Source organism: Limanda limanda, chromosome 16, assembly GCF_963576545.1.
Source record: "Limanda limanda chromosome 16, fLimLim1.1, whole genome shotgun sequence".
Taxonomy (NCBI): domain Eukaryota; kingdom Metazoa; phylum Chordata; class Actinopteri; order Pleuronectiformes; family Pleuronectidae; genus Limanda; species Limanda limanda.
The window spans coordinates 18217522-18233775 of record NC_083651.1 but is presented as its reverse complement, the minus strand read 5'-3'; the positions used below and the strand labels follow the sequence as shown (position 1 = coordinate 18233775).

The window sequence follows — 16254 nt, the reverse complement described above, 5'->3', positions numbered from 1 at the left end:
TAAAACAACGTGGGATCTGCACCGAATGCACGAACGCACACGCTCACACACACACGCACACACACACACACACACACACACACACACACACACACACACACACACACACACACACACACACACACACACACACTAGCTGCTCTTCCTCTATATCACCTGTTGCAAGCAGTAGCGTCTTCCTCTGTGGTTCAGATTCAGTCCTGATGAGCGCAGCATCAGTCTGGTCTCTCGTCAATCATGTAATCTGATTACCCGCAGCAGTAAAGACAACACACTTTTTGCCATTTCCTTTCTGGGATGGAGGCGTGTGGACCAACTCCGGTGTGTAACAACGTTCTGACGTGTAAACAGGATCCTATAATGAACTACTGAGCAGGTACGCGTGTATGCTGCTCTTCAACAGGACTGAGATGCATCCCGTAGCAACACCACATCGGCTGTCTGACACTGTCACCAAGCGTTACACTGTAAACAACTAATAACTACAAAACATGAACTTGTTTCAGTCTTATCCAATAAGTGAGGAAATAACTTACTAAAATTGCTTTTTTTTAAATTACAAAATAGCCTCTTTTTAATATTTGAATCGATACATGCTTGTCATAACACGAGACCTAGTTCTTGCACTTACGCAATTTTACAGGTATATTTTATAGCCATAGTGTCGCTTCCTTTTAAAATGTTTCATGGACATTTAGATGGCAAAGGACTTGTATTTTTTATACATGTTTCTATATATATTTGTTGAATATATTATATATTGGATGACAAGAATGACTCGCAGTAAGGATGCTTGGTTTGTTAGGGGGTTTTGGAGTCCATGCACAGTTACTGAGCAAGAACAACACGTGCTGCATGGTGCGCTGGCCAAGGCTGTAGCTTCTTCAAAAATACTAATTCAGGACAGTTAACGTCAGTGACTGGTCCTCAATCTGATCTAGGGCCAGCGCTCTATCTGAACTATTCTATGCAACGTCATCCAAAGAAAGAGAGGCCAACGAAATGAATCAGAAATAACACACATCTCTTTAAAGAGATGGAAAATAAAGAGGACCAAAGTACAGTAGCTCCTAATTTCAGTTTCTACTCAGAGTTGAGACATGGGTATTGGAGGCGGAGATGTTCATGGTTTAGCTGAGGTTGGCCTCAGGGTGGCAGGAGTGGGCAGAAAAGTTTCAGTGGATCATGGCGAGGACTTCCGAGGTCCAGAGTTCACAAACCCTGCTTCGCCAGAGCTGCGGTGACGTCCTCAGCCAGGGTCGCTAACTGTGGCGACTCAGTCATGTTGAGGCTGCCGGAGGAGGACAGGTGGCTGTCCCGGTTGCGGCTGGGGGACACCGTGCCGGACACGACTGGCGACTGGACACTGATCTCGGCTCCTTGGTCCCCCCGGGCCTTGGCCTGGTCGCGGAACGCCAGCCTGTGGGTCTCGATCTAATAAAAGAAGATGGCGCGAGGGGAGAAGTGGATAGAAGGGAAGAAATACACCATGTTCGTTATGTGTCAAATAAAAAATATAGGAATGCTTATTTGTGAGTTCACTTGAGATCAACTGCAAATGATGTTTAACTTCAGAGTCTGTTTTGAAGTCGTCACTCAAAGGTTAGTCCTGTGTTGACACCAGAGCATGATTAACCTTTACCTTACTTTTTGATAGCAGCATATACTTTACCTTTCTCTTTACCCTCACTGGCTGATAGAGATGTTTTTGAAATTTGGACTGAACATGTCTTATATGTTTTACATATGTATGTATGAATAATTATTATTTTAAACTTGACTCTAAATAAGATTATGGCAATGCTACATACCTTTTATAATTACAGAAATATTCACAGACTAGGGATGTTTCAACAAATTTATGTAACTGAAAATTCTGCACACAGTGACAAGTAGATTACATATTATTTACTATAGGAATGTGTTTGTTGTCATGTATTCTCCATCTATGTTGATAACTGAGACAATCTCTCAAAAACCTGATGTTTTCCTTTAAAGGACGGATTGAGGACACTCACCGGGATGTGGCCTCCACCAGGCATGTGGCGAGAATAATCCAGGGAACCCACTTTGGCTTGGGCCTTGTCTTTAAAGTCCAACTTCACAGTCTCTATACGCACGTGACCGCCCCCTGGGAAGAAGCAGAGTTAGTGTAAGAAACATATAGAGGAATAACTACTGCAGTTGCAGGCCTCCGTTAACCACGTGTACGTCATTTTTTTCCAGATTCATATAAGGTAATTTCATCCTTGATAGTAATAAAGTCCTGAAAGAGTGTTTGTGTGCCCAGAGTCAGACACCTGACGGCCAGCAGATGGTGCTGCAGGAGGAAAAGGAGTCACCACAAAACCAGCCCCACACAGTGGAGGGGAGAAGAATTGAATTCAAAGTGATAAATGCCCAAAACCAACTCATGAAAACAGGCTATGGACTGTTTATTTATTCGCCTGCTATGTAGACTTAAGTGGCCTAATAATGATTTCTCTCTGATGAATAAGGTCAACTGAATGGATTGAATTTGCCCCCCGGCTCAGAGACCTTGCATTAGCATCGATTCTTCTTCACACAGATATGATATCCAGATATAGATTTACCATATCCAGAAACAGATCGCGTGCTTATGCAAGTGTAAACTGGATGCTTGAGTAGGATCTTGTAGGTTACCAGGTCGATGATGGATGTTGTCAAGAGAGCCACACTTGGAGGTCACATGGCTCAAGTCAATCTTCTTGTACTGTATCTGCACCTGAGAGAAACAGGAAAAACCCCAGTCAGAGCTTGCAGTTACAAAATGAGGCTAGGAGTCATCTATCTTCCCTTTACGCATTACAGAGAAGAATATAATGCATCTGATCTGCCCTCATCTTGAGATTGTCTTGAACGAAAAGCTGCAGCTATCTACATTCTGACAGTGAGGTCAGATTGTACTTAATTCTTTGAAAACACGAGTAAGACAGCACAAGAGCAGAAAACCAGTGACCATTACATGACAGTCCTTGTGCTCTGCTGGGAGGCGACCTGCTGGTGTCTGTTCAACCAGCTCAACCAAGACTGAACACGAGCTATGTGGGTGCCGGGACTGAACTTTGAGCTCAAATGTGTCGGGCACTTTCAAAGGACCTGTCAGATATACTGTACACCACAACTCTGATCAGTGTTTTTAGTTGAAAGTGGCCACAGGCGGAGAGTAGATATATATGCGGCTATGTGACCCACCCTGGGGATTTGAAGAGCAAACCCCATGAGAGATACTAAAGGAGTGAACCGATGAGACAGCAAACAGAGCGGAGATATAAAGCTTAAAGCACAGCACAACGAACATGAGGAGATACACGACAAACACTGGGTCACGCCTGTGGTCATCCATCACTTTGCCAAGTCACAGATTCAGCTGAAAACTATTTTCAACAGGAAAAGTGAGATGAACAACACTGACCATGAGCCGCATGAGAAGCCACGAAACCAGTCTGCACTGGAGCATGTTCATCTACCCAGTGTTCTTTACACATGCACAACACCAGCAAAGATGAGATGTGGTTTGTGTCGGCGTGGGTGAACATCAGGCTGCTGCTTGGCTAACTTCTCCAGCAGGGATATCTAGCATTTTGTTTGATGTTTTTCTTTATTTTCATTGTTTATAAATAATAAAAACATCTGGTTTTATCTGTGGTATTACAGGTTGATAGAAATTGGACTTTCCAAGACTGTGTACGTGCATGCTTCACAAATAAAACCTTTATTATGAAATAGACAAATTTGCTTCAACTCCAGATGGTAAATTTGCATCCAATCCTATATGATAAGAGGTAACTAGATCTGCACCATTGGTTTTGCAACATAATCTCCCAAACTGCTATAAAATATGATTTATTTTATAATTAGACAGTAGAATTCACCGACTTCATAACAGATCTATCCAAACCAGTGAAGTTTTCTTCAACAGGTCATGTGGTTTATGTAAAAAGTTTAAAAGGTTTTACAACGTCTATCTATTTGTAAACCAAGGAGCAAGGTGCCAAAATAGTTCAGTGGGTGTGTTACTGGTTGTCAATCACATTGATCTTTTCATGACTCTAAAAAGCATGAGAGGGGACAAATATCCTAATTTAATATAAAGTACACTTTGGTAATAGAATGAAGAGTAATGGCCAATAATCATCATGCAGATTTGTATGTATGTATGTTACTGTGCAAAGGTTTTAGGCAAATTAAGTATTAAGAGTTTTTTTTCCGTCACACTATACAAGCAGGTGATGTGGTTACAAATCATTCTGCAGCAGGAAAACGACCTCACATAAAAATAAACCAGTTCAGGAGCAAACAAGGAGTCCTGCAACAGATGGTGCATCCGCCAGAGAGCACTGATCTCGGCAACATGGAGCTAAGTCTGGAGTTACGTTAAGACACAGCTCACATTCACAAAGGAAGTTAGGTAAGTTCTCCAAGATACTGGGAAAAACCCATTTGAGAAGTGGTGCAGTTTAAAAGGCCAAGGATGGTCATACTAGATAACCAGATTTCTTATGTTGTTATTTCTAAGTCAGACTTAGAAACTACTCAAGCTTATATGTTTGAAAGCATCCATCCTTTACTTCTTGTGGATAAAAACAACCTTTGCACAGATTTAACATAAACATAGACCTACAACCAATTTATGAGTTTTAATTTGGTCAAGTGTTAAGATCTCTGTGTCTATCATTCTGTCTGAAAATTTTACTCTGCATTTTGATCTCCATATTTCTAAAGCTGTGGGGATCCAGTCCAGTGATTGTTCAATTTAACAACCCATTCACTGACTCAGTTACCTTGAACTCCACTTGGTACTTGTCAATTTTACCAGTGTCCTGAACTTTGACATGTGCTCGCTATATAAAGAAGTGATTTTAAGTGTGATAATGCGCCATTGGCCGCCTGCTGTGGTTCAACAATAGATACCTGTCTTTTTGTTTTGGCTCTTTTATGTTGCACTATGTGACTGTTACACACAAGTTTTACTAATATAAAAAAAGTTGTGTTTGGTTTTTACAGGTAAAATGGTTAATTTTCTTTTAGCAATTTGTAAAATCTATGAAAGTGTAAAACATCTTCTGTTTATTTACTGTTTACCTTTTGGCTCCATCTGTCAGTCCCAACGTGCCATAGACAACAGATGTCTCTATGTCAAATTAGAGGTTGTGTACATACTGGAAGACCAGAGCATACAGTGGTTCTCAACCGGAAACGAGCAAATCCTCGTTTCCGGTTGCTTTTCTTTCAAACTTAACAAACATGGTTACATAAAAAGCCATGAATCAGTTTTGCACTTATAAATGTGACGCTTCTCTCAACAGTTATTTGAAAGGGAGACGACGCAGGCAGCTGTCGTCACGGACTTGTAAGAGGCGGTGATGAGAACAGGCTATTCTGTGGGTGAAATGATTTTAATTGTCTTATTATTATTAGGCTTGCACAATGTGCTCTGATAATGTGCAGTACTCAAAGTAGAGACTCTAGATGGAGCACAAACTGTACCTGCTTTAAACATCTGTAACCTGAGTTCATTAGCTAAGAGGGAAGAGGTTCATGCAGCGAGATCCTTTTGAGGATGAGAGGTGTTGGCTAGAGTCTTGCTACCAATAAATGGTATAATTGTTTTGTTGAATCCATGCATTAAGATTTATATTCACAAAAACACATATCAAGATTACTTTATGTGCAAAATAGAATTGCCCCTCTACAAAAAATTTTGATGAGGGTTATAGGCCTGAATGTTTCAAGTGCTGGAGAAGGAGACATTCAGCCTTTTGTATAAAATAAATCCTCGCAGGACACAAAGCACAACAGGAGAGCGCTGTGTTAATGAAGAGCAATCAGGAAAAGAGCAATGATGCCTTAATAAATGAGTGGAATAGAACTGGGAAATAGTAAAAGAGGTGGAAAAGAAAAGGCAAGAAAGAAACAATACAACAAGAACACACAGAAAACACACTGAGACAATGGACTTGTGGCACAAGACTCACATTTCCACCTCCTGCTGAGTAGCCCCGCCTGTCCAAGGACCCACACCTAGACTGAACATGGCTATAGTCCAGCTTAACACTGGGGATGAGAACCTGCAGGGGTGGAGGTCAGGAATGAGGTGGGAAGAAGCGCGGAAGGCGTTCTGGCATGGCACGACATTTCAAACATCTCTGAAACACAATTTCTCTCCTCTGTCTCTTTTTATGTTCTATCCTTGATATGCTAGTTTGATGGGTTGTGGGGCAGTGCGGTAATAACTGGACCCACTGGTTCCCCTGTCCGAATCAGGAGAGTCAAAAAAGGCAGGAAATATTCCTCTCATTACAAGTTTCACAGCCTGAACCTTTAACCCTGTGTGTAGTAAAATGTGCTACATCTGGTGACTCCTCAGCAGATTGTCTACTTCTTTGAATCAACATTGACATTCTGTGAAACAATGGATTCCCTGCAAAAAGATGGTGCTGTGTAACTGAAGCCAAAGAGAGTCAGTGTGCTTTTTGTCCCCTTGAGGATTTGTAGGAAGAAGAAGGCTTTGTAGCAGAATAGCATGATGTTTGAAGATATTGCTGAAATTAATTTGCTTTGACTTCAGGGACAGTCAGGAAATCGTAGCTTTACAAGGTGTCACCAGACAAAATCAAGTCAACTTCTTGAGAAGATACTCGAATAGGTTGTCAACATTTCCTTTGTTCAGATACAAATACGAGTAAATGCACATTGAAAGCAGGTCATACTTGAGACTGTTAGGATGATAAAAATATATAACTGAACAGCTGTGTAGCTGCAAGGAGAGAGAGCAGGAGTGAGATGCAGACACAACCAGTTGGCACAGACATTTACTACCAGTGATGCATATGTTCCCACTAGCACATTGAAAGCATCACAAACTAAACTAGGGGGTGAAAAATGACGTACAGTTTATTCAGGAGTGGAGAGGTCTGTGAGCCCTGAACTATCTATATGCTATGGCTACTTTAATATAAGATAAATATATTCAAAGCTCATCTATGGGGAAAACAGAGACAGTATAAAAGACAGATGTGTCAAAAATGCATAAGGTATTTCAGTTTTGAACGAGGGGCTTATTCAAAATTGAAAATCTGAGAAATCCTAACTCGCAAACGGAACTTTGTTGGTAGTAAACTGAATGGGTCCAATTCTTCATTCAATTAGCAGTGTTTTCTGCCATTGCTTTCCCTTCGATCTATGAAATTTGTAGGGTACATTAAATGTATTTTGGGTCCTAAGTAATTTATATTAAAAAGACATAAAACAACTGAATAAAAAATGCATTACCATAAATTCACCCCCAAAGCTTGAAATTCATTATAAATTATAAATAAAAACTGATCCAAGTTATTCTTTCTTTGTCTTGAGACTCTTCTTCACAACAATTAATAAGAAATTATCTTTTATAATCTGTTCCTCATTAAAATAATAGAAATGCTTAAAATATTTTATCTTTACTGCATCCAGTGAGAATAACTTACAGCAGACAATTCAAACATTTAATATATACTTGCTTTTTATATCGTGAAATTCAAACATAAAATGACACATTTCTTGCCACCGCCTGACTTGAGGGTCACAGTTAAAAAAGCTAAAAGAAGCTTCCCTCTGGGATTCATCTAGAATTGGAGCAAACTAACAACTATCAGATCTTTTTTTACTGTAAGAAAAACACCTTTAACTCATAGATCCACATATAGGATCTGGGATGATCTTTCACAGCTTCAACCACACAATTGGAAATAACTACCAGACACAGGCCAGACCCAAGATGTACAGTATGAAGCACTAGATTACATGTAGAATCTAACTCAATATAAATGACCAGAGGGATTTCTTCAGAGAAGAATTTGATGGGACTTAAAGTGTCTCACTCAAGTTCACATGAGCCGAGAAGACATTTGCCAACATATGGCTTTGGTCGTATAATCATGAGACCACCTTGGTGCGACAGTTAAGGTATTCTGGGCTTTATGGCATAACTCTGCAGGGTGGCTAAAAACAGAGGCTGACACCAGTTGGTATGTTGCTAACACCTGCTTGTGGGTAGAATTTGGTATAAAATACAACAATTATACAGATAAGCTTTAAATATTTCATGTGTTACCAACAAGCTCACGGGAAAACTAGAGACAATAAATTATAGTATACATTACATATACACGTTTCAAGCACAGGAATCAACCTGGAGTGGGGAAGTAGGGATTGTAGAGGAAATATAACTAGAGTACTACGATACTCAACCGCAAAGCTACGAAGCATCTTGCTCCATGTCACTTAACTGGACTCAAATCTAACTACACAGTGGTCATCACCCATCTCCTCAGTGGAAGAAGCTGAAGATTGAAGGGTACATACATTGCCTCCACGAGGAGAGTGCTTCAGATTCTCCTTGGAGCTGCATTTTGACAGTGCGTGACTGAAGTCCACCTTCCTGTTTAAAATATGATTCTATGGAGAAATACACAAATGGACCTCTTACATGGTGGATGAGAATAAAAAAACTGTCAATAAACTGTGTGGATTAGATGCTAGAGGAGAGGGATGAACAATCTACTGACAAATGTGAGGTAATTTGAATACATTGTATTGACTTTACAATGGGCATTCATTATTTGCTCCAGTTCTCTGGGAAAAACTTCAGTAAAAAGCCCCATGTCAAAAGATACAATTATTTGTCTTTTTCTATTATAGTCCTTTAAATTAAATTATACTATAGGTGATGTAGGGAGATGCAGGTTTGAAACCATTTCAGTTAAGTGACAATACATTTATCTACCATCCATTATGCATTACCTTGGATAACTTTTTCTATAAATGTGATCGTATTCAACAATCCTTGCTGGACATTGCCATACATGTTTTTTCCATTTTACAACTTCTACATTTATCATTGCATTCTTATCAGGAAACTTGGTGTATTCTTTTAATTGTCTAATACTACTTTTTAAAAACTATGGAACCTAGAGTGTGCCACTGAAATAAATCTGGACATTTATAATTTACAAATATGTTTACAAATATAATCACAATATATCTATATATAATTAGTTGTCAAATGATCAATTGACAAACAGTTATTATAATGTGAAAAAATGCCCCCAAAATATGTATAAATAAAGTTCAACAATTAAATAGTTAAAGTTAGTTTATCTCCTCTTTCAACATTTAACATTTCCAATAAATTATATTTTATTTTATTTAAAGACAAAAATCTTGAACTTAAAGACGTGTAAGCCCTGCAATTAACTTCTTAAGTCTAACAACAGCAAAATCTCTGAATGACCTAATCCCCCATGTGACACCTGCCTAAATATGACAGCTTAATCAAATATCAAACTGTATATATACAACTTATATATACATATAGATCAATTCATCATGTAAAAAATGTTAGCTATATTGTTTTTTGTTAAATATTATGATTTCATTTAAGAGAATCTTTGGCTTTACTCCACATTGAAATACAAATATATTGATCAAAATCTAGCCTTTCAAAGTTATCATTGTTTACTCGATATTGTTATTTCAGTGGCACACTTTTATCGGGGCTCTAAAAAAACACTTAGTTTCATAACTAACAGTGCTGAGGTGTACCAGCAGGTCTTGTGTCCAGGTCACACTCTGTGCCGCTGACACACACAGAGTTACAGAGATGAGACGCAGCAATGACCTCCAGATCCAAGAAGCCTTGTGTTTGGCCTCTGGTGGCGTATTTTGGTCCGTGTGCTTCTATGAGGACAATGGTGGTCTGGTCAGTGGCTGAGAGAGGCTCACTACAGGAGCTGCTTTAAATAACACAAACTACCTGGAGCTGCTCAGGACTACAACAAGTATATAAGAGTCATATGACAATGGTTTCTTGTACATAATGTTTGATTAAAATATTGGACGAAATCTGTGTATTAAGAGGATTTTACCATCTAGACAGGAATTGTGCTCACAACAAATATTTCTTGTTTTTCCCTGGAGCTTGTTGCATGATACAGCAATATTCTGCTGAAGGATAGTTCAGTCACAGGGGACACATGAAAGGGGAATGGGTTGGCAACCCCCGCGTCTTTATTTTCTCGATTTTCAAACTGAGTGAGTGTCAGAGTCTTTTAGCAGTTATTGTATATGCATCTCACACTGCAGTTTGCAAAAACACAGCTGTCAAGACAGAGAGAAACATACTGAGGAGTGGGAGACTGGATCTTGTTTATTTAAGGATCACCATTGTTCTCACTTGATCAAATGGAAACAGTGCGAAATCCTGTCACTGCTATCATGGAGGTTTTTTATAAGGATAAATAAACATACCTAATACTGAAGCTAGTATTAAAACTGCTGGGAGACACAGGACCAAAATTCTACCCAACCATGGACCAACAACATCCAAAGTCCTGTAGCAATTGATGGGCATCACTGGGTTGTCTACACTGTCAGGCAAATCACATATTCTCAGTGGATAAAATTACCTTTAACTGCAAATCCCCCACCCCCCAAAAATGTGATTCCTTCTGCGGGTTGTCATCTGTCTTACCCTCTACACAGTTTTACCTTTAAAGAGATTTGCATAACAGGAACAACATTGTCAGTTTCTGCATTGGCGCTGATTATGACCCTGCAGCATGCATGCTTGCGCACACAGACATGCAAACATGCACAGAAACTCCACTCTGGCCATTTCTCCTGCAGCTGACAGGGAGGCGTTGGGAGCACGATCCCTCCCTATTTCTGCTGGCTCCACAGAGCAGAACGCAGAGACTTGGCAAGTCATAAAGTTGTCAGCCAAATGCTCAGACTTCTAATCAGGTCATCAGCGGAGGCTTGTAAGAGCTGATGGCTACAGACACATCACTGTTTTCATTACTGTGCTTGCTGTTTTTTAGCGCTGACTTTGTGTTTCAGACTAATGCTGGAGCAAGATATTTGTCAAACTGTGGGATATAGTCTCCCTAACAGCCTGTTAATGCAGATTCTGGGCAGCAAAGGGAAATTTGATTTGAAACGCAGGTTCCTGTAGGCTGTAAGTGATGAAGGAACAAATGCAACTCACAAATTTGAAATACAATGCGATGTCAAAGTCAGATCACTTTTCTGATTGTTTAAATTTAGAACCTGAGAATGGACAGTTAAAGAACATTTTAAGAAATAACATAAGTACAATTTTACTTGAGGAAAGCCTGATAATTAGTCAAACTTTTGCATTGGCTTGGTTCATCTTGTTTTCCTATCTCTAAGGACAGCTTTCTTGGGGCTCTTATCTTATGCAGAGGACAGGAAGTACTTCAACTTAGTATGTGTGACCTCACTTGCTGCAAATGGCTTCCCTTTAGTTGAATATAGGTCAAACACTGGGAGGTTCTCTACTGGTCAAAAATGAAAGCAACTAAACTTTCAGGGAACGGCAGAGTTGGGAGTAAGTCTTTGCCTTACACCTTCAAGACCTGGGGAAACTTAACATTAAATGCATTGTAAGTTAAGAAAAGTTGTGCAATAGTCTTTGTTATCTTTGTTTAAATTTGTGCACATTCTTTATTTAATAGCTGTGGGAGCTGATATTCTTTTCATCCTCCATTATTTCTAAATTCATTAGTCTTCACTTCGGTGAGTCAGCAGGATAACTGTTGAGCTAACAGTGGAGAGCAGTTGGTAAAAGACACAAAAAGTGTGAAACAGGTCGAAGAGAAGGAGGCCTGTCAAAGCAGAAGAAGAAGGCAGATGGTGTTAAACACACTTAAATACAATTTGTATTAAAAATGTTACCATTGGTCCTATATTTAGTTTTTATAAATTAAGACATTGCAGGGTTGTTGTGTTTGCCCATTTCTTCTTATTGGAGTTGTACCCTTAGTTGCGCTGTGGTTCAAGAACAGAATCATGTGAACAGTGTGGTAGGAGACTAAAAACCTGAGAAGAGGCTGACTGTGCTCTATCGACATATCTCCTTTACTAACATAAATAAACATCTCACTGAAGGCATCTATCTCTGATCACATGAAATAAGAGACATATAGTAAAGGCAGAAACACAAGCAACATTGCAAAGATGAAAGACAAACATGTAAGAAGAAGCTACAGGTGTTTGGGTGTGGGAGTGAAGGGTCACCTGTCCTCCTTTGGGCTGGTACTTGATATTCTCTGTGGAGCCAATCTTGGACTTGATGTTCTTGAAGTCAGGCAGCGGCTGGTTGATGATGCGAAGCTGCTTGGGTGTGGTTGCGGGTGACTTGGGTGGGGTGCGGACTACTGCCGCCTTCCTCTCCTGGGAAATCAAGCTGAGGGAGCGAGGGGTTCCGGGGGTCCTCGATGATGACGAGTAGCTGGGAGGGGTCCCTGGGGTGATGGCTGTGGACCCCGGAGTGCGGGGAGTGGAGTGGCCACTGCGAGCTGAACGCGAGCGCATTGATTCTGCAACTGGTTGGGAAACGTAAGGGGCTTAAAGTTGGACTTGTTTTGTAGAAAGAAATATGCAGTTATCACCCCATCAAGATCTATTACCCACATCCATGTAACAGTTGATTAAGTAGACCTTTACAATCTAATACAACCCAATACAACAATCCTTTGTGAATATTATCTGGTAGAGAAAATCCATTCTACCTGTCATACTGGGGGCTCGTCCTGTCCTGTGCTCTGCCCTCATCTCAGTGCGAAACGCTAAACAAAGCAAGAAAGGAGAGGGATGAAGTTTGGTCCAAGAACAAACAGGAAACAGGAAAAAGATTTGTGGTTAGAATACCAAATATGTAAATCTCTAATTGGACAATTAAAGCTCGGACTTGTTAAAATAATCCAAATGGATTCCGACAAGATGATGTTGCTTTCACTACAGCACTCCATAATACACTAAGAGTATTTTTAACTTTAAAAAATGTCTTAATATCAACATTCAAGTCAACATTTGGTGAAATATTGGTTGAATCAGTGACATTTTGACTGATGGAGGTTATTGCTGTTGGTTCTGTGCTGCCTGATGCCACCTGAACCCTGATACTTTGTACAGTGAGTGGATTGAAGGAGCTGCGGCCTACATGTGGGTCTGCGGGGAGCTGTTGAGCCGGAGCTGGTGATGGAGGTGGAACTCTCCTCCTGGTCATGGTACCCACGGCGACTCAGAATGGAGGTGTGCCGCGGCAGAGACTTCTTGTCCGGGCTTCGTGATCCACCATCCTGTTGAGCCAAACACACCAGAGACAAGAAGGAGATCCTTAGGCCAGTGTGGCTGTGATAGATTTTTAATAGGAGGTGAAACAACAGGTTTAGATGCAGAATATAACAAAAAGAAAGTGAAAATATTGTGTTTTTGTTTTTCCCAGGCATAAACTGGCATACATCCGCCTACCTTGGCTATGAGTCAGTGTTATACTGTAGAGCCCTGAGGCTCTGCTGAGGATGGACGAGGTCTGTCTAATAAGGTAGCCACTGTGGATATGGAGGTGGGGATCTTTGTTAGGGGCAAACGATGGGCATGACACTTGAGATGATGCAACAATGGAGCCTAACGGGCAAGCAGCAGGGCTCCACAATACACTGTGAAAATAACACAGTGCTTCTTCTGCTCTATCAATGTAAAAGATCTGATATATAAAAGATAAGAAATAAGATATTAACATCAGGTATTATATGTTTGCCGAAAAATCATTGTGAACACACCATTTTAATGAAAGAAGCATGTTCTTCCATTTAAATGTCAAACAAATACAGTGTCCATGCAAAGTTTTCAAGTTGCACTGCATAGTAACAGATTTATTTAAAGACCATAAATAGAGTGCAAATCCGTTGTGAAATACAGTGTATGTGGGCTCAGAGTGACACAATACTCGGTAATGACATGACATTTAAGACACAGTAAGTGTCATTACCATGGAGAAGAGCAAAATGGAATCACGACCACATGTCGCCGGAGAAATGTCACAGGGTGATTCAACACCCACTCACAAAAAAACAACAACACTCTAAATGGATCTGTCTCATCTACGCTTGCAAAAAGCCATTAAACAAGGCAACAATGGCAACATTTAACAAAAATCTGAAGTAGAAAAAGATTTTTTCATTAAATGCGACGAAAAAGTCTTCATACAAAAAAGACATTTTTCGTGCAGTGATTCTGAATCAGACTTTATGTAATGTGTTTGTCTGAATAGATGATTAGGTTGCATGGAAGTCACATGAGAAGACTACACAACACACAATACACTTCTTAATGAATCTTAATTAGAGAGAAAATTATTCTGCCTAATTATTGTGGTGCGAAGTGTTTCAGTGTTTACAGTTAAAAATGCACAAGGCAAGCTGGAGTATTTGCAGTTCCATATGGGGACCAGGAATTAATGGTTTGAAATCAATCGCACCAGAAACTATGAGAGATAACAAGAGAATTAATGTTGGGAATTGCAGTTTCCTGGTGACAGAGACATCAGATCTGCTTATGATAAAGAGATGCTGCACACTTGTATCCCTGCACTGTATTCCAAAGGCATTCTTCTCATTTCCATGAAGAGGCTCTCACAGGTTTAAGGTTTGATCTTCAAGGTTAATTTGTCTTGACCGATGTTTATTTAGTTGCTCTGACACAAACCCAACTGGAGTTCAGGCTCTTGGCCAGTAACGTTTCAATACGGTGTTTCTCTGGAGGTTTCTGATGCCAGAGGTTGAGCCATTGTTGGGCTGGTGTGTTTACTTACTGATGCTCTGTCATGAGACTGTCTTGCAACACTGAGAGGCTGACGGCCATCTGGTCGGGCTTCTGAGGGACAGAGAGAGAAACAGAATTTCAGGGAAATGGACATAATCTAGTACATGTCTTACATTTATATTTAAAGGAAAATTTGAAATGTCCCAATTTATGATAATATATCATGATTTTCATTATATGTATATCCCTAAAGGGAAATCTAAAAATATAGACATTCAGCTTTGTAATCCAAAATTTGGCAGTGTAAGCTACATGTCAAATATAATGTTCTATGGAAGCGTGTTGCTGCCCCCTTGAGAGCACTGTTCTGAAAAGACTTGGCAAGACATCACACAGAATGAGGGATATTGGGTTATGTAATGCAACCTTTAAAATAATCTAATTGGGGCAGAGCAGCAGCCGCGTAGTGAGCTTTCATCATCACTGACACAGACTTTTGTCCACTAGGGGAAAATGAAGAGCAAACCGCCTCTGGTACAGAGCAGCATCTCCACAGCATCAGGGCCATATAACATAAAAACGTTTGTTACCAGTTGCCTGGGAAACTGGTTAAAGTGGTGGAGTGGATGTGCATGAACTGAGAAGTCAGAGAGGTTGTGTAGGGTTTGAAAAAAAAGACCTCATCCACCATGTCCATGATTATCAAAGAGAGCATCAAAACATTTGGAATCATATAAATGAGAAGCCCATTGAGAGAAAGAGAAAAACAACACAAAACAAATCCAAAATGGTGAATGAAGTCAAAGAAACAAGTATGACAGTATTTTTTTATTTAAATGGAAAGACAAAAACATACTTCTTCAACAAATAAAACAAAACAAATGCCAAAAAAACAAAATGAAGGTGACAGTGGAGGTAAAATATAGCGAAAAGTGGTCTTGTGGTGATTGTCCTGCAGCGCAGAAAGAACCAGTTCTGCGACAGACCAAGGGATTGTGTCACCTGTGTGTCTCCTTCTGGGGCAGGAGTGGTGGGTGGGGCGGGTCTCGCGTCCTGCTGGTTTCATCAAAGTCCTCTTGGACGGGGATTGAATGTGAGTATCCATTTTTTTGGTCAGCTCAGTCTTCCTTATCACAGCTACATGATCGGATAAAACAAGGCCATCGACAGAGACACAACAAGAAGCAGAGAGACACAGATGCTTAACAACAGTAAAATATGGAGTTAAAGAGCCCTGATCCATGAGCTATTGAGATATAACAGACTTCAAGAAAATCAAATGGAAAACAAAATAACAAGAACCTTTTTTCTTCTTGACCTCCTCTCTGGGGATGCAGACAGGTTCCTTGCGGACAGGTTTGCGCTCTGGTGTGGAGATTCTACCTCTAGGGCGCCCTCCTTTGGCCTTCGGTTTGAATGGCTTCTCCTGTTTCTCTTGTTTCTTCTGTTGTGATGGTTTGCTTGGGACCACACCAGGCTTCTTAACTGGGCTGGGCCCCTTGGACAAAGACTCAATCTGCTCTGTTGCCATGCTCTTATCATCATCTGCAATAAAACAGGACACTATTTAACAATATTAAATGTCTTTTATTAAACAAGTAGATGCAAGAAAGGAAGGGGAAG

The 16254-nt window shown here is 40.2% G+C and overlaps 1 protein-coding gene and 1 long non-coding RNA gene across 2 annotated transcripts in view; one reads left to right on the top strand and one right to left on the bottom strand.

The window, feature by feature from the left end:
• Positions 1 to 1103: 1103 nt before the first annotated feature.
• Positions 1104 to 16254, bottom strand: part of map2 (microtubule-associated protein 2) — a 31335-nt gene continuing 16184 nt past the window's right edge. The window contains exons 7-17 of the mRNA XM_061088454.1: positions 15934 to 16176; positions 15634 to 15768; positions 14681 to 14742; positions 13028 to 13166; positions 12597 to 12653; positions 12103 to 12410; positions 8368 to 8460; positions 6000 to 6092; positions 2665 to 2746; positions 2019 to 2131; positions 1104 to 1434 (exon numbers count right to left, since the gene is read on the bottom strand). Coding sequence (XP_060944437.1) covers positions 1213 to 1434; positions 2019 to 2131; positions 2665 to 2746; positions 6000 to 6092; positions 8368 to 8460; positions 12103 to 12410; positions 12597 to 12653; positions 13028 to 13166; positions 14681 to 14742; positions 15634 to 15768; positions 15934 to 16176 — 1547 coding nt within the window. The 3' untranslated portion in view covers positions 1104 to 1212. The remainder of the gene's footprint in view (positions 1435 to 2018; positions 2132 to 2664; positions 2747 to 5999; positions 6093 to 8367; positions 8461 to 12102; positions 12411 to 12596; positions 12654 to 13027; positions 13167 to 14680; positions 14743 to 15633; positions 15769 to 15933; positions 16177 to 16254) is intronic.
• LOC133021553 (uncharacterized) lies at positions 1236 to 3663 on the top strand. Its single transcript, XR_009682965.1, has 2 exons — positions 1236 to 1602; positions 1999 to 3663. It is a non-coding gene; the product is annotated as an uncharacterized LOC133021553 (long non-coding RNA).